Genomic DNA, 26168 nt, shown 5'->3' with positions numbered 1-26168 from the left:
TTCACAGGGCAATTCAACCTAAACCCAGCACTTCTAAAGCCATGTTATCAGCAGAAGTTGGAAAATAAGGCAATGAACAGGGAAAGGGGAGGAAATATAGAGAGCAATTTAGGTCTTTGATGGACTCAGACTAATTCTTGAGGTGCCTCTGTGTGCTGGGAGTTGTGCAGCAGGAATAGATAAATCAGTTTTGTAGGAGTAAGGGCCACATTTACTTTAATTTCAGGGTCATCCTGCTCCAGTACAAACAATGAGGGTCTGCAATGTCCCAGCCAGAGTAAGACAGGGATGGGCACCCTGCATGTATTAATTTTGTTGTGTTTGTTGTTAAGCACCATCAGTGCTGCAAAAGGCAATGGAACAGGAAATTATTAATTTCCTTGCAGAGACTTACCTCTCTTGAATCCACTGCTGCATACATAATATCCATCCAGCCTTTAAATGTGGCCTGAAAAAAAAATCCCACATAAAACATAAGCATATTAAACAAGTACACCCTGAAATGATATAATCTCCATGATGAACCTTCAAAGTGCAATGTTGAGCATGTACTTCACAATTAATACATTGCCTGCCTTGCAATCTAACATGTGTCCTTGACTTTATGCTCATTTAGATATTTAAATTAATTCCAGCATGGTTTTATCCTGGATTTTCTCAATTTTGGTTCTGGACTTTCTGCACTTGCAAGTATAAAAGAGAGGTTTTTAGTAGAGATTTTAAGAAGGAAAGAAAACATAACAATTAAATCTTTGGAAGTTCTGACCTGAAAAAATTTCAAGTAATGAAGAGATATGGCTGCACATAACATTAAAGATTGTTGCCTTGCACAAGCCTTGCACAGGTGAGATGGATCCCATTCACATCCTGCTTTAATTCTGCCCTCTTCTAAACCAGGGCAAATCACAACAATATTAAACCCCAGGGAGTTGCATAAATCACAGCTGACTTGAAAGAGGCAAAGGCAATCAACACCTGCTGTGAGCCTGGCCCTGAAAATCAATCTGCTTTACTGTTCAGATTTTATTTTTATTAAGCTTTATGAAGACAGTAGTTTTAATATTTTTTCTTTTTAATAATTGTTTAAAGAAGAAAAGATTCCACAGAAGTCAGTGTCTCTTATTGGAATGTTCAATGCAGTGACAGCACTCCTGGGAGGAACACAGGGAAATGACTTTTTTACTATTCTGTAGCAAACCCACGACTCTTTGATCCCAATATTTGCCTCTTATTAGGCACAGGCATTAGTTCTGACTCTGGCCTAAGCCCCGCTGCCTTTATTTGGGCTCTCCAGAATTGTTTTCATTTGACTTCTATTTAGACCTACCCTGACCTGAGTCAGATTGAGCAGATAATAAAGCATTTTTAGATTTATTAATTTCATCAGATTTACACTGTCATGCATGCAAGACCCACACCCAATATTTTTTTACATCCTACTGACATTTAAGTTGAGTTTTGCCCTACTGGGTAGGCATAGAATTCCAGAAAATTCCAGCAGGAATTTGGCCAGAGGTTACCAAGAGAAACTCAGGAAGTTGGGCTGAGGTGGGTACATTCAGAACTCTCTATTATTATATTAAGTCCTGGAGGTAATGTTGCCTTCACAATTCCTTCTAAATGCTACTGAGCCAAAGGAAAATGTACAAGAGATCAATGATATTTCTCACAAAAGTATACATAAAATAGTGTTTGAAAGGTTGCACCTATTCTTATCTATTGCCTGAAAGAGATTAACCCACTCACCCAAATCAGAACCCTTTGGAAAATCTCTTCCATAGTGCTGAGTGTTAAAAATCACTTTAGGCGAAGTATCTACAGGAACAATCAGCATTTTTATCAAAACAAAAAATTATTTGAACTTGCCATGCTGATACTCCTTAAATACCCTATTATTTTCCTTTTTTGCCATTCTCTTTCTAATCTGATGAAAGACTTTCTGCTGCCATCAGAGCTTTCAGCTCCAAGTGCTGCTCAGGAAGGGTGGCTGGGATGAAACATGAAATCCTTTCCCTGTGGCACAAAGTGATTGGATCTCAGCCTGTACTTTTCTCCCACTTGGGAGGAAATCTTTTCTCTTGAGCAGCTATTTGACCCCTCAGTGTGTACCACAGACTCCAGCAACTCTCCTGCAAAGCACAGGGGTTTGTAGTGAAAAAGGATAATGAAGTGATCTGACTAAAATAAATATTGAGAGAATGAAGTGCTGTGATTTTCTGTTTCCCACAGCCGTCGAGAAGCAAGAGAATTAAAAATCTGTGGGACATCTGGAAAGCTTCCCTGGACACTTCACCTGCAGAGGGTAAAAGATACTGAGAATGAAAGAAATATAACACTGGGAAAAGAAATTATTTATCTGGAATTAGTAACCACTTACACTCTGGATAAGGAAGTGACAAAATCTGCGTTTGAGTGTTGGTGATATTATCCTGCCTGGAAGCCATCCAGAGAAGCACCATTTTCTACTGAAACTGTCATGTGATGAGATTATCTGCTGATAAACTCATCCTGGGATGGGATTACATTTCGTTATTTCACTGCTGGTTAGAGCTGCAATGCAGCAAATTAGCGGGGAGGGGAAAGGTGGGATGGCTCTGGCTGCCCCAAACCAAATGGTGCTTTGAAGTAAAGCAAGTCTAAATCTGTAAGCTTCTGGAATTTACTTCTCTTTTTCTTTTTCTTTTTCTTCTCTTTTTCTATTTTTCCTTTTTCATCTTTTTCTTTCTTTTTCTCTCTTTTTTTTTTTTCCCAGGAAAGCAAATTGTTCAATAAAAATGTCTGCTTTTCATGGCTGAAACACTGGCCTTCACATTGCTGAAATGTTTCTTTGGGCATTATTGTTGATGAGACAAATTTATGAAAGCTAAGCCAGAGATTCTTTTGCACATTCTGCACCCACAGTGACAGTAAAATCAGGCATTGCAGTCCACAGAAGTGCAAGAGATGTCGTAATGCAGTAACTTTAGACACACAGCTCTGCCTCATGACCATTTTGTGTCTGATTTATGGGCTCACTCAGGACTTCAAACCTGGCATGAGAGATTGCTTTAACTCTGCTGCTCCTGCTTGCTGTGCTGGTCTGGAAGTGCTTCTTTTATCTCCCCACTCCTCATCTGGAGTCCCAAAGGGACAGAGTTTATGGGACAAATTCAAATTTGAGTAGGATATAGTCAATCTAAATCCATTCTGTCTAAGAACTTTTCCAAACAAGCCAAATGCTGCATGAAAGACCACTTATTTCCTGGGTATTCTTCAATAGATTGTTGAAATTTCAAAATACATTGCTAAAAAAATATGCAGAGGTGATCACAGGGTGGAAGCGTGGGATTATGCAAGGGAAGTGCAAAACTGCTACTGGAAATTTAAGATATTTCTTTGATTCGTTCAAATACAGATTTATAGAACACAGTGCCATGAAATTTTAAGGAAATTTGGAATACAGAAAAACTATTCTTGAAGCACTGGGTTGTAGCAAGACCTTTTTCCTGCTAGATTAGGGGTTTAGGAGTGTTAAATCACCAGGAAAGAAAATCATCCTTCTTTCAAGTCAAAAAGCTGTGAGGACAAAAATCTTTCCCTGCCCATGAATGAAGCATTCCTCTTGCTTGCAGACTGAGCAGAGCAGTTACCTCTGTTATTTTATTAACCTCGTTTGGGACAGCCTGCTTTTAGTTGGAGGAGCTTGACACTTTGCATGAATTTTCTCATTAACTCAAAGTGGAAACTTCAGGAGAGCACAATTGTGACCGTGTTCACAGGGATCCAAGGATGAGGGAAGAGATAAGGATCTGACTCCATGTTTCAGAAGGCTGATTTATTATTTTATTATATATATTATATTAAAACTATACTAAAAGAATAGAAGAAATAATTTCATCAGAAGGCTAGCTAAGAATAGAAAGAATGATAACAAAGGCTTGTGGCTCAGACAGAGAGTCTGAGCCAGCTGACTGTGATTGGCCATTAATTAGAAACAACCACATGAGACCAATCACAGATGCACCTGTTGCATTCCACAGCAGCAGATAATCATTGTTTATATTTTGTTCCTGAGGCCTCTCAGGTTGTCAGAAGAAAAAATCCTAAGGAAAGGATTTTTCATAAAAGATGTCTGTGACACACAATGGATCTCAATCAAGGCAGGGAAAGAGCAGAATATATTTGGGGCAAATTTCACTCAGAAAACTTTCCTCTGGGTAGACTCATGTCCTAGCATTTCCACAGTAGCAACTTTCATTTCTTTCAACTACACTGCTGAAGAAGACAGAGCACCAAACAGATTTGTTTTACCGATTTCCATTTGGATTTGCAGGCATTACAAAGGAACTTCAGAGCCACTCAGATCCATGCTATGGCAGTTGAAAATGTCACCAGTCAAAAGCCAAGTCGCACTTGAACACTCATGTTTGGGATCCTGGCAGGTTGTAACCCAAAAATGCTGATCTCCACCTTGCTCTGCCATGCACAGGGATGCACAGAGGTCTGTCACAGACATCTTTTATGAAAAATCCTTTCCTTAAGATTTTTCCTCCTGAGAAGCTGCGAGGCCTCAGGAACAAAATGTAAACAATGGTTATCTACTGCTGTGGAATGCAACAGGTGGATCTGCAATTGGTCTCATAGAGCTGTTTCTAATTATTGGCCAATCACAGCCCAGCTGGCTCAGACAGAGCCATGCCAAAACCCTTTGTTATTCATTCCTTCTTTTTCTATTCTTAGCTAGCCTTCTGATGAAACTTTTTCTTCTATTCTTTTAGTATAGTTTTAATATAATATATATCATAAAATAATAAATCAAGCCTTCTGAAACATGGAGTCAGATCCTCATCTCATCCCTCATCCTCAGACCCCTGTGAACACCATCACAGAGGTGTCTGACTGTCCAGGGGAGCTGGGCTGTCGGCTGAGCCCCTGCATTTCCCACGGGGGTTTGCCCATGAAATGTGACTCCTCATGGAGGATATTTGGCAAGAGGCACCTGTCACAGACACTCCTGGCAACGGAGATCCAAATGTTTGGGCCCCTCCTTTGTGTGTGTCACCTTTTCACTTTACTGCCTGCGGTCAGCAGCAGACATAAGAGCTCCACATGCAGGATTAAAGCCAAAATCAATCCCCTGATGGAAACTGGCTCCTGCTCTTCCTCTGTGAAGAAGGAGTTGCCACTTGTCATAGAAATCCTACCTGATTTCCTGCTAAAACCAGTTTGTTCAGCCTGACCAGGCCTAGTTTTATAAGACCTATTTTGCAACTAAAAGATCTATTTCTGTCCTACCAAATACAGAAACACAGATTTGAAAGAAGCCATTTTCCCATTTTCAGCTGGAAAAGAGCAGCATTAGCCCATTCCCTTCAAATGTGTGCTGAGATCCACCTTACAACCAGTTATGTTTCTTCTGCCACCACTGATCCCAACAGATGTAACTACTTCAGGATATTCCTTAAGAAATGCCAACTTATGAACACCTAAAGATTTTCAGAAATCTGGAGCTTGATACTTATAAAAGAAATGGTGAAGGAATAGCAACCCCTCTGATGGAGTTTTTCCTCCCCGCAAAAAGTCGGCAATTGTTATATAATCAGAAGAATTAAGAAACTTCAGGTAAGGTACAGTATTTTAAACCTGGAAATTCTTGCTCATCTACACTGGATGTTTAAATGAAAGACAAAGAAAACACTATTTGGAACAGAAAATCTAGTTGAAGGCTTTCAAAGTGAAATAATCTACCCTGCATGGCTGAGCTGAATGTCATAATTACGTGCAACAGATAAAAGCTCTCACTCTCAGCAAGTTTGTGTCATGGAAAGAATCAAAAGTGGTTGTGCCCATTCCAAAGTTTCTGCTTTCCAGAGGGTGTGAAAGAGAAACTCAGTGGACACTGATCAGAAGATCTCAAACTCAAGTGTTTGTGTACTAGGAACTGCACACATAAGAACGAGGATTTCTACCAGAAAGGAGAATTGCTTCATAGAGCTGTTCCATGCCTCTGTGACAGAGAAAACCAGATCTGGGAAAAAAACAAACTCACTTCTTGGGAGGGAGAAGGGCTGGCAGATCTGATGGGGACCTGTGGCCTTTTGGAAGGGCAGGAGGGGGCTGAAAGCAGTGCCCTGCTGAATTGCAAAGGACGGATGCTACGGGTGACAAATTAATTGATCTCCCAGAACACAATTTTTTATCCCAGAATTGAGGGATGCCATCACAGGTGTTTCAAGAAATAAACCTCCCTGCCCAAAGATGTAGCAAGCAATTTCTGCATGCAAAAATTGCAATGAGCAAACACTCCAAGTGCAGATCCAGCACCTGCCATCAGTTGGCTCCAGATTAGGAACTATGGAAATAAACATCATAACCTCCACTTTATGTGAGGGCCCTGAGGAATTGAAACACAAAACAATCTGTCTGAAATCACCCAGCAGTCCAGCAGCAGGGCCTGGACAAGGTGGAGTCCCCTGTGATTCTCTCTGTTAGGCTGTCCTGTGTCAAAACACGGTGAATCTCAATGCATATAACTCATTTATCTATATTTTACATTTGATGGTGGGAAAGGTTGTAGAAGTGGCTTCCTTCTGCCTTTACAGCTCAAATATTGCCATAATCTCTGAACCTCAGCAGTCTCTTTTCTGCTATGCTCCTGCCACCTTCCCAGAGAGGCTGGGCTGGGGGTGGTGTCAGCAACCTGATCCCCACCATGACCCACAGTTAAATTCAATCTGAGTCATTATTTTAGCAGGTGGACACAAAGTGAGGAACCAGAATGAGAGGCACCAGTGTCCTTCTCAGAAATGGAAAGTGAACAGAGGGACATAAATTAAGACTACAGCTTCATGCATTATCTTCAGCTGGGAAACTGAAGGCACTAAAACTTCATTTTTTCCCCAGCAGGACATAGTGAAATCCCAGGCTGTTCAGGAGGGCCAGTGCCCTCTGTCTGCATGGAAAGTCCTTCCTCTATCATAGATTTCTTTTCTGGAAGTGAACTTTGCTCTGGATTACAATATTGACAAAATGATCTTTAATTCACCTCAATAGTCCAATAACCTCCCAGAGAACTGTAATAGTGACACAGCAGCAGAAACCTCAATTAAAACCATAAGCTGCCATAATATCTCTAGGCCAAGTTAACAGGCAAAATGTGATTTATTTACACTTGATAAAAGTTATTATCATGAGAAACCCAGAAAAGCCCAGAGGTTAACCTGAGCTTTTGAGGTGATGTTTTCAGTGTTTTCAGCAATATCCACTCATGAGTTTCTGGGGGTCACACTTACCACTTGCAGCAGAGCCAGGTACCCAGCACCAACATTATCAAAGTTAACTTTAACTTTTGTCCAGTAAAACGTGCCCGACACGTTGTAAAGGATGCAGTCACTCATGTTGTTAATAATTTTAGAGTCCAAAGGCATATCTCCTTCTGTCTTATTAATGCACTTCCCAAACTTCCCAGCAAAGAGGTTCACTCCCATGATGCTGAAGATGAGCCAGAAGATGAGGCAGACGAGCAGAACATTCATGATGGAGGGGATGGCTCCCACAAGGGCATTGACCACCACCTAGGGGGAAAGAGGAAAGGGAAAACAGAATTAATGTCAGCATTTGTATGGGCACTTTATTAACAAGCTGCCCTGCACCCTTGATTAATGAGTCTGAACCCTCACATGGTGACAGGTGGATAAGCACTGACACTGCCTAAGGAGCCAGACCACCTCTAAAGTATTCAAATATCACTAATTTTTCCCTTTTGATAATCAAAGAAGGAATCTGTTGGCATCCCACCCAAGGGTTGATGCTTTTTCAAGAGGAATCTCTGAATTCAGAAGTCATCTTGACCTCTAAGATCTTTCTGGATAGTGCACTTCAGTCAAACTAAAATAATAATGTGATTAATTGGAAACAGCTGGGGTGCTCTACAGTGACTCAAAAGAGAGAAAAAAAAAAGATTTCTGAAATCTTTGAATCCACTCAGGCCTCTGTAGCCAGTGGGTTGTGAACTATGACTGTGATAAATTTTGCTTAATTAAATAATAACAGATTGAGACATGCTGTACTAAGCCAACTTCCCCTATCTGATCAGTATGCATGATTAAATGAGCAAAATCATTCTAATTTAACCAAATTTATTTTTTTTTCCTGTCATGCTGTAAAATTCCTACACATTAACCCAGGCAGGGCTGTCAACCCCTGCATAAAATCATACACTACAAAAAGCAGAAGGAGCTTTAAAGGTGTGTGAATGATGGAAATGAACACCATGCTGAAGTCAAGCAAAAAAACCAAAGGTCAGACCTTCTACAGACCCTCCATAGCCAGGTTTGAATGCAGTGCTGTGCACAACACCCAGGGAAGGTGCACATCATTGGCTGTTTTGAGCACTGCTGGGGTTTAAGGGGGTTCAGGCATCTGTGCACATCAAACCTTACACTGGAGAATCAGAGATCACTAAAGAATCAATCACAGAACATCCTGAGCTGGAAGGGTCCCGGTTCCCAATCCTGCACAGCACATTACAACAGTCACACCATGCAAGACTTTTTCTGAGGGAAGGACTCTGTCACAAAATGTAGTTTCCCCGTTTCCTATTTCCATGGAGAACAGGTTTCTCCACGCTCACAGCCTTTGGAGATGCTGCCTTTGCGTGGTCCAGGCAATACTGCCTCCCAGATGGCTGCAGACCAGCCCCACAACAAGAATTTCTCTCCATCCCTGTCTCATGCTTTGGAGACTAAAATCTGATAGGAGGGCACTCAGCTCTTCCTCTTCTCCATCTACATTTCTGCAACTGAGACAAGGTGATATTGATCCATAAAAATTAAACTTTATTCAATTGGTGAATGTGATTATGGGAAATGTCAGCTCTTCTTTTCTCTTCTGTTAGTGTCCAATTTTCTGACAAGCTGATAACATAACATTCCCTTCTCCATCATTTTTGCATTGCTGTGGAAGAAAAATACCCAGAGGAGTGAAATGGTTTTCATGCATGTGTAGCAGCAGCTTCCTCTACAGCACACAATACAAAATTATGTAGATCTGCCAAAACTCAGATTTATATTTTGTGCATTTATGAATGAAGCTGATTTTCACACAGGAAAAGCTGTTTGACCAATTGTTTTGTTTTGTTTTTCTGTATAGGCCCATTCCTGATGACTTTTCTTGGAGTTTTTTTGTTTTGTTTGTTTGCTAATTTTATCTTCCAGTTTTGGACGTCAATCAATTTCTAACCTCATCATTTTTAGACCAAATTTACTGTGTTAACCAAAATGCCAAGAGTTTCCAAATCAAAGGCTTGTTTGGATATAGCCTTGGCTCTTGTCAAAGTAGTTTTCATTTGCTTCTCTGCACAGCAATATTTTTCTTCAGTTTTAACCCATGCCAGCAAAAGCCACATGCATTTGTGAAGCCAGGTTTCAGCAGTACAAGTGATGGCCATGCCCACATCCTGCTTTTTCCCTTCTGCTGAGTTATGTTCAATGGCCTGTAGATAACAAAACAAGGCACAAGGCTGGAGCAAATCCTGCAGCACCTCTCTGAATGAATTATTAACAGGGGTTTCATTCTTCCCTCACTGCTTCTGCTCGTGCACCAGGGTGATGCCATTTGTTCTGGTGGAAGCATTCTTGTTTTGCACAGAGAAAAGTGAGAGGAAGACCTGGATACATAAAGGCAGGTCACTATCATAAATTCATATTAAAAGTTACACATCTTGCCATGGAAAGGGAGGAATTTCTGCTGCACTCTGGAATAGCAGCACATATACCTATGTGTAAGAAAAGGTTTCATACTTGTTGGTTTCTATCAATACCTTTTACACCTTCCAGGTGACTTCTTTAGGGACATCTAGAAACTGAGCCACCCTCTGCCCTAACTCACAGTGATGCAATCTATAACCTGTGTTTGGTCTCCAGCTCCCCTGATCTCACAGGCCACCTCCTCAACCAAAGCTGATTCAGATTTTTAATCCAGAAATAGACTTGCATGATGAGTTAATCCTCTCTTTGCTCTGATAGACTCCCAACAGTGATTTCAGGCCCAGACTATAACTCCCAGTGAAGCTCAGACACAGCTTTTGCAAAGACATCTAATTTTCAGTGTCATGATGTCAAATAATGGAGGAAAAAATGTATTATTAGATAATCTGTTCCTGGTGCCCTTTGTCCTCAGTTTTAGAAACAGTTGCTGCATTTTTGGGTGAAATTTGTTGAACTTGAGGCATCTGCTCTTAGATGTCTTCTCCTATCACTCCCATCTTCACTGGGGAGTGTTACCATTGCACATTGCTCTGGGTAATTAAAAAAATCAGAGCTTCCTTGTAGCTGTCATGTTTCTTTCAGATTTTTAATCACACTCATAGTTCCCTGCAGAGACTTTCCCATTTTTAATTCCCCCTTTCCAGCACTTTCATGGAATTCCAGTGTTGAATGTCCCTCTGTTTCCTGGGTTATTCCCCTGCATATTCAGGGATTCTAAAGTCACCTCATTGGTCAGACTGGCCCCAAAGCCTGTGTCCTGCTGAACAGTCATCCTGGTCCCTATGTCCTTCTCAGCTGCTGTTTTCCCAGAAACATCCCCCAGAGTGACCTACATTCCTCCTCCTGAGGTAGCCAATGTATGTGGGTTTATTAAAATGTGTGTTGTACAACAGATCCATTTTTCACTGTGATCCAGATCAGCCTGCATAATTCCCTTATCTGTAATTTCCCTTACATTGATTCTGAGTGCTGTCAGCAAATATTTTCTATTTTCTTCCACATGCTGCTAAGGTACAGATTAAAGAGTTCTCATTCTGAACAATCCCTCACCCTGAGATGCTCATCACCAAATTTACAGTGTGGTCACTGTTTACAATTACTTTTTGAGATCCATCACCCATTTTAAGATGTGTTTACTTGTCTTGGTACAAAGCTCGTGTTTGCATCACAGTATCTCATGGTATCAGATTCCTCTCTGAAATCCAAGGATTCTGTATCAGCACAGTTACTGTCATCAGCATAATTTGTAATCAAATCAAAGGCCCATATCAGTTTTACAAGAACTATTCCCATGAAATCATGCTAACTAGCATTAATTATGCTGTTTCTTTCCTGCATACATCTTGTAGCAGTCTCACCATGACTTCGCCCAGGATCATTTTCACATTAAATGGTCTCTCATCATCCCCCTCATCCTTCTAAAATACTGCCTGAAATACTGTAAATACATCCTTCTAAAATAACCTCCCTTGCAGGGAAGTGCCACCTCTGAAACAATTCCCTGATGGACAACAAATGGGGAGAATGAGAGATGTCATATTTGGGACAGGCAGATCTAAGGTACTTCATTCTGGACTCATGAGTGTAAAGCCTCTGCCAGGTGGAGATCCTGGTCTCTCTGGAGTCTTTTTCTGAGGACTGAGGGGCAGGATGGCACCAGTTCATCCTTATTTTCAGACCTCTCATGGCCCAGGAGCTGCTGAGGCTTGTGTCAAAATTTCAGAGCTCCCAGACTGTTTTAAGATAGGGAGAGAATTGAGGTCTGATGGCATCAAGTCCTCTTGGCCACCCAAGTGCTCTTCTGTGCCTTTGTCTCATGGAAAGTTGCCTCCAAAATTTGGGCACAACAATATGGGTAAAATAAGTCTCTTACTGCACTAAATGAGAAATTTATTGCTCCAGTTCTAGCCATGCCGAGATGTTTCAGTTATTCACAAAAGAGGCATTATAACAGGACAAACTATTATTATTTTCTCACTGTCACTGTTTGCTTCTCAACATTATCATTATTTAATCCATCCCTGTGCTGGCAATTTTCCTGTGCATTTTGGAGCATATGAACTCCTAATAATGAAAGGTCTAACTGTCCCTAGTCTTGTTAAGTGTGGTTAGGCAAACTAAAACTAAAATGATTTGCTTTTCCAATAGCACGTATTCTCAATTATACTTTATCATGGTTTACAAGCTAATTCACCACCTCTGATAGCTCAGAATGACTGAATATATTTCAACTGCAGCTATGGTACAGGAAAGAAAAGGGGATATTGAGTCAGGGAAGAAAATTTGCTGGGCTGATCCACGTTAAGATCTTCACCAAGCCAGCCTCTTGCTAATCTCAGAGAAAAATGAGGAGTTTTTCATGTTACTTTTTCTCTATTCTACTAATGCTTTTCTGATGCTTTTGGCTCATTTCCCCACTGCTATTCAGGTTTGAATCCAATTTAGTTAAACTGATGTGAAATCATGAGCAAACAATTGTCTATCAGCTTAGAACACTGAGTTTTGCTTGGGCTTGTAAATCCACCAGTAAAAGCTAAGCCTTCATAAGCCAAGTCTGAACTGATTTGAGAGAATCTGTGCCCAAATCACTCTGGTAGCTAAACTCCTGCTTTTGCTAATACTGAATGCTGAAATAGTCCCTGTGAATGTTTAATAAAGCTCTAGAGTGAGGTCATCAAATGATAGGAGTGAGAGCTTTAATTATTGTCAGTAGTGCAACCTCACTTTGAGCCTTTGCACTTTGGTTTTGTGTTATTTGGTCAATTACCTGCAAAATATTGCCTGACTGCTGGAAAGATTGTGATGACCAAAGCAATTCAGGTTTGGGTGCCTGGATAAACAGAACCTTTTGAATCTTTTTGCCTTAGTACCAACACAGAAGTGGTCTGCAATACTCACCTAATCTTCATCCACAAAAATAATATGATTTAGTTAATCAAAAAATCTTTTGAACAAAGTGTTATACTGCCATATCTGGTCATCCACAGAAGAGGAAAAGAATGGATGTGGGGTTTTCCTGCACTGATGTATGGTGATATTTCCTGGCTCATCTCAGTTGTTGGGTTCTCCAGCCTTCAGTCTCTTGCTGTGAAAGCATTGCAATGAGAATAATTCATTGCTGGGAGATCAGTGCATGAAATACAGTTTTAGTCACTGATGATTCAGACCAAAATTTTGTCTGCAGGAAAGATTTACCCTGAATATACATCACTGTGAAATATGTAGCATTTTCCCAGGCCTAGCAGAGAGATTTGGGATCATTGATATAATTTGACACAGAATTTTGCACAGATTTGCTTTACCTTGCTGTTCAATCTGCAAGGTTAGCAGTAAGAACACAGCTGTCACCACCTGCATGTCATGCATGGTGTGAGGAATTAAATAAAGTGCTTATCTAAACAATAATTGATTCTTGTTAGCAGGTAGGCTTAACAAACAGGTATGCTGTGGGAATATAGCCACAGTGGCAAAGGAATGCAGAAAAGAAAGAGATGGATGCACAAGATGGAGCAACAAGCACAAGCTGCATGATTTTAATGTTAATCCCAACATTCCTCATTAAAACTGCAATCTGTTCAAAGGGAAAAAAAATCATTCATTCATTTGCTTTCCCTATCTTTAGCATTTCTAATTTTTGCTTTAATTATTAGTGAAAACATCCTTAAGAACTTTCTAATCACTCATTTTAACACGTGTCAACACAGGGAGCAAACTTTAGCTTGGCTGCTTCCCTGATACACCTAATAATGGAGAGGTAGCTGATAACCAGATGCTTCTTCACCCAAAAAGCTGTTTTTTTAAGGTGTACTGTTGAAAGTTAGGCACTAGGATTAGTTTATCACTAAATCCACCCAAGGATAAAGATCTAATGACACACCCAAGACCCTGGAGGGATTTCTTTGTTGCTGTGACAAAGCACTGTCACTCATTTGCTTTAGCTGACAAAGCCACATGCAGCAATCCCCTGTTACACTTTGACCCACACAAAGGTGAGCATTTCTAATTTTTGCTTTAATTATTAGTGGAACGTCCTTAAAAACTTTTTAATCACTCTCATTTTAACACATGTCAAAACAGGGAGCAAACTTTAGCTTGGCTGCTTCCCTGATACACCTTATAATGGAGAGGTAGTTGATAACCAGATGCTTCCTCATCCAAAAAGCTGGTTTTTTTAAGGTGTGGTCTGACAAGTTAGGCAGCAGGATTAGTTTATCGCTAAATCTACCAAATGATAAAAATGCAATGACACAACCAAGACCCAGGAGGGATTTCTTTGTTGCTGTGACAAAGCACTGTCACTCATTGGCTTTGGCTGACAAAGCCACGTGCAGCAATCCCGTGTTATGCTATGTTCCACATCAAGGTGAGCTCCGAGGGATGCTCTGTGTCCTCTTACCCTCATCCCCTCAAAGCGTGACAGGGCTCTCAGGGGCCGCAGGGCACGCAGGGTCCGCAGGGATTTGATGGGACCCATCTCAGAGTATCCAAGAGTGTTGGCAACCAGGCTGATTAAAGAGACCTGGATGGAGACAAAAAAGTGGAAATTCAACCTGTTAGAATGCTCCTGACATTTTCCTGTCGCCACGTTTCTCGTCACAGAGAAAAGCAAGGCACAATTCTTCCCAAGAATATTTCTGGGTTTCGCATTTTCTGAACCTCAGAGAAAGGAAAAACACAATTCTTATCTCATTTGCTGTGCCTGTGTTTGTGCAAAAGTTGAACGCAACGTGGAGATTGTTTACCCAGAGTGATGGTGCTTTGTTCCTTGGCGTGTTAGGGCCAGAAGAGTGTGTGTGTGTGTGCGTGTGTGTGTTGGTACTGTGGGCTGAGCGTCATGAGATTCTGTGCAGTGTATGCAGAGTTGAGTGCTTGGCAGATTCAGTGTAGATGTAACATAATATAGTGTAATATAATATAGAATGATATAGTATAATAAAGTAATTTATTAGCCTTCTGATAAGATGGACTCAGATGCATCATTCTCTCCCCCACGCTGGGTGTGGAAAATATCCACTATATTTTCCTTCTCTTCTGGCTTTCCTCCCTGGAAAGAAACAGCTGGTTAGTGGGACAGTGGGGAAAAAAAATCTTAAATGGGAGCCATTACATTGGATCCACACAGAAGAAAGGATGATCCTTCACAAAGTGGATGAGAAAAAGATCACCATAACAGACCCACCACTCTGCGCTGTTTTCTGTGCACTCCCTGAGGTGTGTGTAAGTTCCACTACCCAAAAATGAGTCAGGTAAAATTGAGAGCTTTTTGGAAAAAAGCACATCTGACCCTTCTCTCCAGCAGAGAGAAAGGATTTTGGTATTTACATTTAATCAATAGTCTCCACTTCTAATTAAGTGCTTAGAAACAAATTTTCTACATTGCTGGTAGACATGACTATAACACAGACCTTAAAAGAACCATGTGCATGGCTCTTCCATTCTGCTCATACTCACTTTTTCTGGTTTCTGCACAGTCTCTAAAGGAGATGGAAATTTGACAGGTGCTCAGTGTTGAGGTTCACACTTTTCAAAGACTATTTCTTTGAAATGAACTTCCTGAATCTGGAAACAGCATGGAGGGGTTCCCATGCTCTTCACATTCTCAGAGCTTTTGTAATGCTCTGGTTGGTCAGAAGTGTGGGTGGTATCAGGCACAGGACTGGATTCTGAATGAACTCAGTGGCAGTGGAGATTGTGAACATATGGAGCAATAGGGTTCTGCATGCTCAAATCAGTGTTCACAGCCTGAAATCTTACTGAGCAAAGAGTGAAAACAAACAAAGCTCTCCAACATTGTAGGTATCATGCCAATTTGCATGTATTAAAAAACCCCAAAATAACAAACAAAACCAAAATCAATCACCACATTATAAAACTTTATCTTTTTAGAAGGATAAACCTGTGTATATTACTTATCTTCCTTTTAATTTGTTTGGGGTTTTTTTCTCACAGCCCCAGTTATCACAGTACTGGATATCTCATACTCACCAATGGGAGTGTGCAAAGCTCATCTGTGAGAAGTGGGTGCTGTTGCCATTTTCAAGACAGCAGCTAAGCCTAAAAGCAGGAATTCCTCTACATTATAAAAAATTGCTGCTAGGAAACTCCAGCACCTCCTTAAACACTGACAGCTCTGGACGGAAACTTTCCTTTTCATTTTAGGATGGGGTGATTTTTACTCTGAAGCCCATTGCTGGCTGATCAGCCCAGCATCACCCACGAGGTCTGGGATAAATCAGGGCAAGATCTGGTCCCTAAATCCCAATACAGTGTCCCCTTTGCAGCAGCCTTTCTCCTGAATGTGCATTTATTTACATACCAGTGCTGTCTGCACAGCTAAGTGCTTTGTAAAAACTCGCTCAATTTGTTAAATTATTTACCTGCTGATGGCCATGTTGTGTCATGTGGGGGACTAAGGGCAGGAGGTCTCAGAAAAACCCATCCTGAGCTGGGGTTTGTGCCAGGGTATGTCAGCCCCCCTCCTGCAGATGGCTGAGTGGCACAGAGGCTGGCTGCCACCCTGTCACTTGTCACTCCTTAACAAGGTGTGACACAGACTCACCTCCCGTGTGCAGCTGGGCAGAACAAAGGGCTCAACAAACCCTTCTGCCTTTTGGTGCTGAGCATCCTGTGAGAACATCACACTAGACAGGCAGACTGGGCTCAAGGTCTGATGTCGTGGGCCTCATAGACACTGAGGAGGTAGAAATCACCAGCAATCCTTTGGTTCCACCTCTGGGACAGCAGGTCTGAACCTGTGACTTGAGCATGATGCCTCAATCATTTTAGAGTAAGCAATGCCACAGGTTTGACATGCTCCTTCTTCCTGGAGGAGTGCTGGGATTTCAATCCTGCTCATCCAAAGCTCTCGGATGAAGTAGAAAATCTGGGTTTAACTAAAAAAACACCTTCAACTCACCAATGCACCCATTTTCTGCCTTCCCTGTTTCTCACCAGCCTGGTTTACATCCTGTACTCTGAAGCTGCATTAACACAGAGTTTAAATCCTCCTCCTTTTATTCACTCTTCCCACTAATTTAATGTTGCCTAAATAATGGTAAAGGGCTGGGGATTTGTCTAACAGCAGTAAGGAAATGTGCACCATAACTATATACTAAAACCATTCAATTAAGTCATCTTAAAATCTACAAAATAACAGGCATGAAGGAGAATACATGATAGGAGAAGCACTGTGGCGCATATTTCTGTCTTTGGTGGAAAGTTTAGTGCAGAAAACAGCCTTAACCTCACAAAGGCTTGGATTTTTCTGTCCAGAAAGGTAGAAGGTACGAGAACAGCTCAATGATTGTATGCTCAGAGACCGAAACCCAGATCCATACACTCACATACCAAGGGAACCTCGCTAATATATAAAATTGATCCATAAAATGAATGTAGGTATTTAAATGAAAATTAATCAAATACAGGGTACCCAACACCTTTCTTTGCTAGTTTCACCCATGATGACTGAAAATCAAATCTTATCAGGGTTTTCAAACTGCTTTGGTTGGAGCATCTGCACAATTCCTCCTTCATCCTGGATTTGTGTCCCATAGCTGCCCTTTCTGCCAAGGCAGAAGGTTTTTGGTTCAAATCCTTCATCAAATCCTTTGGATCTGAGTGGGTTCTCATTTCCTTTTTGAGAGGATCTGAGAGGGTTCCCATTTTCTTCTGAGAGCCACCAATGTCACCCTGAAACACATCACAGGTGGTGCTGCCCTCCTGACACATTTACACAGCATTAGATATCTCTGCAGAGGATTAGGTCATGAAGCTGTGTGATATTTGGCAATGATTTACAAGGCTGGAGTCAGAACAGAGTTGGAGACAACTTGTTTAAATGCTTGGATGTTGGTTTTGAAGGTATCCCTGTCAAATTTTATTTATAGGAGAATTACCAACGCAGGGACTTGGCCATTTGGACTTGATTAGAAGTGACCCAGAAGGCTATTTTTAGGAAAAAAATCAAGCAGTTTTCAAAATTGGTGCTGACTGCCCCACATAATCACAACAAAAGGTGAAGTCAGCTATTTCTGTGGGTTTTTTTTACTGTTGCAAGGCTATGCAGCCCAGAGCTGCTCTAAAGTTCTGCTTTGTGCTATGCTCAGAATCAAAAATGTGCTGGCACCCAGAAAACACCTCTAGGGTCAATGTAACCTCCACATTCAGAATAAGTCACACACACATTTCTAATCTTTTCAGTACCTGTTTGCAAAGGGTTTTGTAGGTTTTTGTAAAAACCTTCCCCTGAAGCAGCACTGTAATGTGGTGGAGACAAAGTGGATCCTAAGGATTCACTATTGCTTGGAACCATTTCCCATAAAACACCCAATTTCCTGTTGACCTTGAGCTTTCACATCAACTTCACCTTTTTCACAGCAGGTTACAGGTAAGCTGTGGAATCCCTCATCCTCCTCCTGTGCATTTCTTCTGAGCCAAGCAGATTTATCACAGCTCCCATTTCCCTCCAGCATTTCCCCTGGAGGTGTTTGCAGAGCTTGCTATATCTTACTAAAGCTTTCACAGCTTTCCATTAAACTTAATTAGGGAATAGTTTCCCTGTGTTGGGTCTAGACTGTTCCTGATCCCCTTGGCTTGCTGCTCTTTTGGTGTCCCTGAAGTCTCCAGCAGAATATTTGAGCTGTCACTGGAATTTTCTGCCTAACCTTAAGTCCAGTGCGCAACCTGGCCAGCACTGAGGGTCCCTGAGGGGAAGAGAGGTGCTCATAAATCTGAGTGTGCAATCCTGCCTCCCCAGACCTCAGCCTGTGGCACACAGCTCTCACTAACCCCATGGACTAGGATGTCATTCAATTAATTTCCTACATTAACTCTTCCCTTCTGCCTTCCCTGGATCATCTCAGCACAGCCAAGAGCCCAGCCTCAGTGCTGTCAGACACTTCCCAACATTTATTCCAGCCCAAAAGAGTGGAAAACCTGCAAGAGTCAGCATTTACTGCCCAGCTCAATGGCAGAGTTTCCCAGCAAAGCTCAGGCTCCTGGCAAAGCCCTGTGGATTCTACCTAAACAATTCATCCTCTTGCTATCACAGACAGGCAGAGAGGGTGGATCTGTCTCTGATCCTGGAATTCAGGGAAGATTTTTGCCCCTGTTCCCAACTTTCTTTGCCCAGAGATAGTTTTATCTTTGTATCTATAAGAATATTGTGTCAATAAATGTCACAGACATCTTTTATGGAAAATCCTTTCCTTAGGATTTTTCCTCCTGAGAAGCTGAGAGGCCTCAGGAACAAAATTTAAACAATGATTATCTGCTGCTGTGGAATGCAACAGGTGCATCTGTGATTGGCCCATGTTGGATGTTTCTAATTAACGGCCAATCACAGCCCAGCTGGCTCGGACACAGAGCCTGAGCCACAGACCTTTGTTATCATTCTTTCCTATTCTATTCTTAGCTAGCCTTCTGATGAAATCCTTTCTTCTATTCCTTTAGTATAGTTTTAATGTAATATATATGATAAAATAATAGATCAGCCTTCTAAAATGTGGAGTCAGATCCTCATCTCTTCCCTCATCCTCAGACCCCTGTGAACACCATCACAAATAAATATAGACCTGTATCTCCATATTCTCATATATTTCTACATTTCCACATTAATTCTACATTCCCACATATTTCTATATCCCCATATATATCTACACACAAGTTTATCTGTATAAATTTTACAATAATTTGCATGACAGATGCCTGGAGCTGGGTGAAGGGAGAGATAAATGAACCCCCACAGCTTCTATGGTTGCCATTTTCAGTCTCATGATCAAGGGAAAAATGAGAGCTTTTGATTCTGGTGCACTGGGAACTGGAAATATCAGCCCTGGGGGATAACAAATCTGTGGCTGGTGTTTTGAAAGCCAAACTCTTGGTACCTATGTGCCTTGGTGGCATTAGCTGGGGCCTAGAGTGTCCCACTGTATGACATTCACATGTGTTTCCAGGCAAAATCAAGAAGAACTAATGAATTTAGAGGGCTAGAACACAGGGAAGGGTCTCTGATGAAAGGTTAGCCTCAATGAGAGCTGTACAAATTATATAAATAAATACATAATATGACTGTAATGAGAGTAATTTCTGAATGCCTTAATAATTTTGACAGTCCCCTTCAAAGTCTTGTCTAGGAAACAGAACATTTTTTCAGCAATTTCCAATTTCTTGTCACAATTTCACTATTTTTCAGAATTTCTGTCATTCTTAAGGTAAGAAATGTGACTTGTGTATGTGTCCAGGTGGTACCTGGAGTAGTGTTAAATTCCCAGTGTGCTCATGCTGGTCTCAGAGTCATTCACCAGTTACAGATGTGCACCATTGTCTGACTGTTTAAAGTATTCACCATGAACACACAGAGATAAAATTCTACAATAATTTTATGTGCCTTCATTATCTGACAGTGACCTGAGCAATCAGAACTGTAAACCAATGTAAACCCAGTAAAGCCACCAGAACAGAATTTTAAGGTGGCAGAAAAACAATTACAAAGTAGGGAGTGTGATAATGCAGCACAAGGAGGTAAAAAGCCTTTAATTAGAAGATCATAGAGGTTTTTTTTTTTCCCCAAGGATTGATTGCATTTAGAACAGCAGAGGGTTCCTCCCTACATAAACCTATCTTAATATCATATTAGCATCCTCCACATCCATGGGGTGTGACAGAGAGTCAAGGGCACAGAGTTTTGGAGCAGTGCTTCACCCAGGGCTGGTGAGGTTCCTACAGCAAGGAAAAAACTGGAGTAAACTGTTTGAGCTGCAATAAAGGCTGCTACTCTCTTTTATTTATTTTTTTTTTCATTCCTAAAAGCACATGATTTTAGATAACCTCGGCTGGAAGCAGACAGACCTGAGCAGCACCATCCCAAGGCAGGCATGTTTTAATCAACTCCTGATCACCACTGAGGTGAATTAATAGCAGAGCCCTGAAAACAAGGAATTCTGCCTAAACAACAGCAAAAATCTTGCTTGGATAATCACATAAATCCCAAAATCAACCAGAATCTCCACTAAATGCCTTCTGCACACGTCTGAGACCCTGTGAGTCTCTGTCTCAGAGAGAAGGGGAGACCTCCTTCCTGGTATGGGCAAGAGCATATGCTTTCTGTAGCCAGGGATTTCATCAAATTAACCTGCTTGTTCAAATTAGAGGGGAGGGAACAGCAGGAAAAAAAAATAATAAAAAAAGACATCTGAATGGAAGCACAGCAGCTGAGCTGAAAGCTCTGGCCACTTATTTAAATAAGCAGTTCCAGCTAATGCAGGCTCCTGGTGCTTTCAAATAGCTTTTTGTGTGCCCCAGAAACACCTGTCTCTCCCTCTCTAATTGTGCCTTTTATAAAAAATAAAAATAGAAGAAATAGTGCTTGGATTGCTGTGGGTGCCTCTTTTCAATCCAGCCTGGCCTCTCCTGTCTTTTTCTGGCAAGGATAGGATCATTTAAAGACCTCTTCACTGTCCAGCATCTTTCAGAGCCAGGACTGAAGTTTCAAGTTTCTCCCCCTTGATTTGAAAAGGAACAAAATTCAGTCTTTACCCCAGATACAAGCTGGAAAACCTACAGGGAAACAGGACTTTGCAAATAAACTGAAATACATGGAAATACTTATTTTGGCTCCCTGAAATGTGGTTGGGAAAAGGGAGCTTGTAATGAGGTTGGTTTTCCTTTCAGCATCCACCCTTCCTGAGCAGACTTTTATTGTCATTTTATTTTTTAAAAATATCCCTTTGTCCTTTCATTCTGACACTGCATTTTCTGCCATACAGATGCCAAACTCAATGATTGCACCTGCCAATCCAGAAATTGCACATTATAAAAGAAAGGCATATAAAGTTAAAGGAAAGTCTTTAAAAATAGGACACTGGAGAGACACTGAGGTGACCTGAATTCCCATCTCTGCTCCCTGTTTCCTTGAATCACAACCCTCATGTTCAGGTAAAGACTAAAAACTCCTTAAGGCTGCTCTGGGGTGGCTCCGTGGCCTGGAGGTGAAAAATGTGTGTGGAAATGAGCTATCAAAGGGCTTCCCTCACTGCAGCAGTTCATTACTGCTCCTAGAGTGCTCTCATGTATTACAACATGATGGGCTGCATGAGTGCCTAGATTAATTATAAACAAAAATTATCTCCTGGAAAGCCCAGTGCTACTTCCTATTACTCAGGTTTAAAAACTCATTTGCTTCATACACTTCCTTTTTGTTGGTTTTTTTGAGGTTTTTTTTGGAGGGTTTTTTCGAGTTTTTTTGTTTCTTCAGGACTTTTCCACCTTTCAAATTTTTTTCCCTTCATCTACTACTCATACTAAGGCTATAAAATTCTGTTAATATTCCATGTTCTCAGCTTGTCTCCACGTCCAAGCTTTTCAAGGCAATGTTTCCTTTTCAGAGGGCAGCCTTGTTGCAAACAGCATGTGCCACTCTTGTTGGGTTAAATGCTTTTAAATAAATCATTCCTGCATCCTAATTGCTTCCTGGCGGTTTCCTGAAGAACCTCTTTATGTCTTGCTGTTCTCTTAATCTGTCACCTCCCCTACACCTGCTCAGGCTTTTCTAGCAGCTCCAGTCAATTCCCAGGGCAGATAGCTGAGAATCAAGAATTAAACCTCAGCTAATTTCCGAGGGCGAGTCGACTGCGAGCTTTCATCCAGCGAGGCAGCAAACCTGACTTATTGATCTGCACTTTTCTCCCCCATCACCATGTACAAATGGATTTTCAGCTCGTCTCAATTCACCTTTTTTACTGCAAACAGACACCTTTGCCACACCTTGACATCCAGTTTATTAGCACTGGGTAGGGATCAGAGAATGAAAGAATCTGCTGAGCTGGAAGGGATGCACAAAGATCATGGAGTCCAACTCCTGGACCTGCACAGAACACCTAAAAAAGTCACACCTTGTGCCTCAGAGCATTGTCTAAACTCTGTCAGGCTTGGTGCCACTTCCCTAGGCAGGCTGCTAGGGTTTCCTGTGAATTTTGGGGATCACATGGTGTAACTTGATCAGCTTGGCCAAGCCCCAAGGGCTCCCTCTGCAGTGGCTGTGCAGGTGCAGATGCTTTGAAAAGTCTGGTGTTTTCTGTTATGATTTAGAGCAAAACAATTTCTTCATCAGCAACTGTGCTCTGCTTCTCATCCAGGTGCTGTGTGGAGACAGCCTGGATTTGGGGCAGCTGGAGAGAAAAGACTTTCTCACTAAAAAACATCTCCACCTCCTGTTTCAGCCTAGGGAGCCTTCCTGATGTTGAAAGCTGCAGTCAGGAGTGGACTTGGTTATTATTTATTTTGTGAAGGCAGTGTTACCATGACAGGGATGGACACAGTGATTCCTGACAGAATTTCCCTGGGGCTCAGCCCCATAGACTCTCCTGCATTCCCATCCCAGCTGGTGGGAGCTGAGGTGCTGAGGTGAAGGCAAATTTCTTTCTGGACAGAATTAGTATCAACCCTACTTAGATATGGCACAATGACAACAACAACAAAAGCAAACAAAAAACCCCCAAAAAATCCCCAAACCTAAAGAAAACCAAAACCCCAAAACAAACAAACCAAACCAGACCAAACCAAACCAGCAAGCAAAACCAAAAGAGAAAAATCTGTTTGTGTTGTCTCCTCAAGGTATTGTTCTGGATTTGCTTGTTTCCCTAAAGCATTCATTTAATTAGATGTTCCAAACCAATACGAAAAAATACCGAATTGTTGTGGGAAACAGGGAAGTCTTGGTTTGAAAATCAGCTCAGTTTAGTTGGGTTCTTGAACCTGACTGATCCTGAATTGTATTGAATATGTCCACATTGTATTAAATCAGCAAGAATGGAGAGGGACTCTGAAGAATTATAGGATCTCTGACTTCTGCCAGGAAGGATAATGGTACAAGTAGGAGTACAAACCAAAAGTAGCAATGTTAATTTTCATTTGCCTTTGCACAAACACCCCAAAGTCATCCATACCAGGGTAGGAGGTCTGCACAAAATCTCCACGCCACCAAGGCACAGCTTTCAAATTTCATCCCAATTCCTCTCATCTCTCCCTCACTAATAAAGAATCCCTGTCCCTCTGCAGGCTGCTTCTATCCTTTCATTTCTTCCTTCTCCCTCCTCCTCAGGAGGGGCTCCTGACCACCCTGGATGGTGGGAAGATGTTTTTTGGTCTGCAAGTTGGGGTTTCAAAGGCGCTGGTCATCAGGGAGAGGAACTGTGGGACAATTCACATCCTCCTCTGTCCCTGGAGACTTTGTGAGACTCTGGACTGTTAAACACAGCCAGTGTGTCTCTCCCAGCTCAGCTCTTCCATGCAAGGGTGAACATCCCTGTGTATGGAATTCGGCAGATCCACTCCCAGTGATAGAAAGGGCCAAGCAAGCTGCATGCAAGAACTCCAGGATTTTATTAATTATTTTTGTTTTAAGCAGAGTCTTCTAAAAAAGGACATTGAAAAGTGCTCCATTTTTAAATAACTTTGAGAAATAAAATGTTTGGTAAATCTAGCTCAGCAAGATCTGAGTGGAGATGGGTTTTTTACAGACCTTTTGAAAGTTGAAAATCTGCTTGAGTAATTGAAATTCTTCAGCATTTGCAGTAATTATTCATCTCCCAACCACTTTGCAAGATGGTGAACTAGGCTTACAGTGGGCTTTTCTCCTCACCTCTGTTTTCCAGCCCTTTTCCTGCAGGTGCAGCAAATTTTGTCCGGCTGTGCCTTGTCTGAAACTCAGCTTGTGTTTCCTCTTGGCAAAGCTTGGGGTCCCCCCTTTTAGCATCCATGTGGTAACCAACATGAGGTGCAAACCAAGATAAGACCAGATATTTGGATGTTTTAGCATGTGCTGTGTTCAGATAAAGTGTGGGGTGGCAGCAGGGAGATTTACAGCCTCGACTGACCTGCTAACACACATTAAAACAACCTTTCTTCATGCAGATTTTTTTTCTTTTCACTTATCCTCAATTGGCCAATAGGTACTAAAAGAGCATTTTTTTTTTTCTCTTTCATTCTTTCTTTCTTTCTTTTTCTCTTTTATTTTTCTCTTCAAAACCAGGCTCCCTGGCTTCAGGAGAGGGAATCTCACTCCTATTGGTTATTTGGGAGGTTAATGCCATCAGAGAGGCTCAGAAGAATGTGCACTGGGACAACTTCAAAAAATCCCACATGAGCATTTGCTGTGAGGAACTGGGGAAAAATGAGTCAAAAACTGAACTCTGAAGTTACAATACCCTGCTGTACCCATGGACTTCTGACAGCTCACAGAGAACACTAATAAGTTCTCTCTTAAGATGCTGCTCCAAGTGACAAGACATATTATCTTTAATTTGCCTTGGCTGTACTTTTGTCATTCAGCTCCTCTGTGCTTTTCTGAACAGAAACTAGACAAAATTCACATGCTCTCAGGGTAATGTCCCAAGAATACAAATTGGATTTCAGTGCTGTTTGGGAACGACTCATTACAGCAGATTGTGTAATTACTGGTACAGCAAACAGAAATCACCTTGTTAATCAACAGGGAATACAGATGCAAAAAAACAATTAAAGTAATCATAAGCCGTCAATATTTACTTCACACAGCAAGTTTTTAATTGTCACTTAAAGACAATCCGGCACAAGGGCATAATTTAATTCAATTCAATTTTAACTAGGGAGAGAAAGACTGTTTCAAAATGTTCATCTCAGATTCAAGGATTGTTAGCTGCTTTTTAACTTGTCTGACAATGAAGTATTTAAAGCAGAAATCTTAGAGCAAGTGCTTTCCAGGAACTATCTTGGAAAACATAATATCTTTATTTTTGTTTAAGTGTTCAGGGAAAATGATGGTGCATTTAATGCCTGAACATCCATGAGTAGATCTCAAACAAGCAAACAGGAAATTTGGCAGCAAACAGGAAATTTGGAAGGCTGCTCAGTGGGGATTACAAATCTCCAGTTACCAACTGAGCAGCTCCAGGCAAACACCAGAAACATGCTGTGTTAGAACCACTCACAAAAGTTACTGAGGAGAGTGAAAAATACATATAATTTCATTTCCATAAAAGCATCTACACATTCCTGCCTAGTGGATTTGTTGAATAATTTGTTGAATGCCTGGCCTTCAAATCTATTGCTGAACCATGCTTGAGCTATTTTGCAGACAGAACCACTACCCAAAACTCTTGTGAGCCCCTGCCTCCATAGCAGAGGAGATGGAAAAGGGCTGGAAAGAGCAATTTTCATCCCTGGTTAAGAGAAACTAGTGGGGCATCAGGGCACAAACTGAGAATTAGAGATGTTCTCCCCTCCCTGCTGCAGAACAGTGAAAGGGCCACCCATTGCTGGAGATGGATGGAGGGGAAGGAGGCTGCCAGCATCCCTAACAAAGAAATTGTTTAAGAAAATATCTTTCTCTGCATGAGAAGACTTGAAAGACAGGATAATCTTAGAAAGAATTGATGGAGAAACCCT

The 26168-nt window shown here is 41.4% G+C and overlaps 1 protein-coding gene across 7 annotated transcripts in view; it reads right to left on the bottom strand.

Moving 5' to 3' along the window:
- Positions 1-26168, bottom strand: part of LOC102069926 (sodium channel protein type 5 subunit alpha) — a 218491-nt gene that overhangs the window by 8199 nt on the left and 184124 nt on the right. For all 7 annotated transcript variants that reach the window (XM_074547507.1, XM_074547323.1, XM_074547581.1 and 4 more), the window contains 3 exons: positions 14143-14265; positions 7272-7553; positions 395-448 (listed from right to left, as the gene is read on the bottom strand). In XM_074547507.1, coding sequence (XP_074403608.1) covers positions 395-448; positions 7272-7553; positions 14143-14265 — 459 coding nt within the window. The remainder of the gene's footprint in view (positions 1-394; positions 449-7271; positions 7554-14142; positions 14266-26168) is intronic.

This window comes from Zonotrichia albicollis, chromosome 1 (assembly GCF_047830755.1).
Source record: "Zonotrichia albicollis isolate bZonAlb1 chromosome 1, bZonAlb1.hap1, whole genome shotgun sequence".
NCBI classification, from domain to species: domain Eukaryota; kingdom Metazoa; phylum Chordata; class Aves; order Passeriformes; family Passerellidae; genus Zonotrichia; species Zonotrichia albicollis.
The sequence above is the reverse complement of the archived record's forward strand: the minus strand, read 5'-3'. Positions and strand labels throughout refer to the sequence as shown.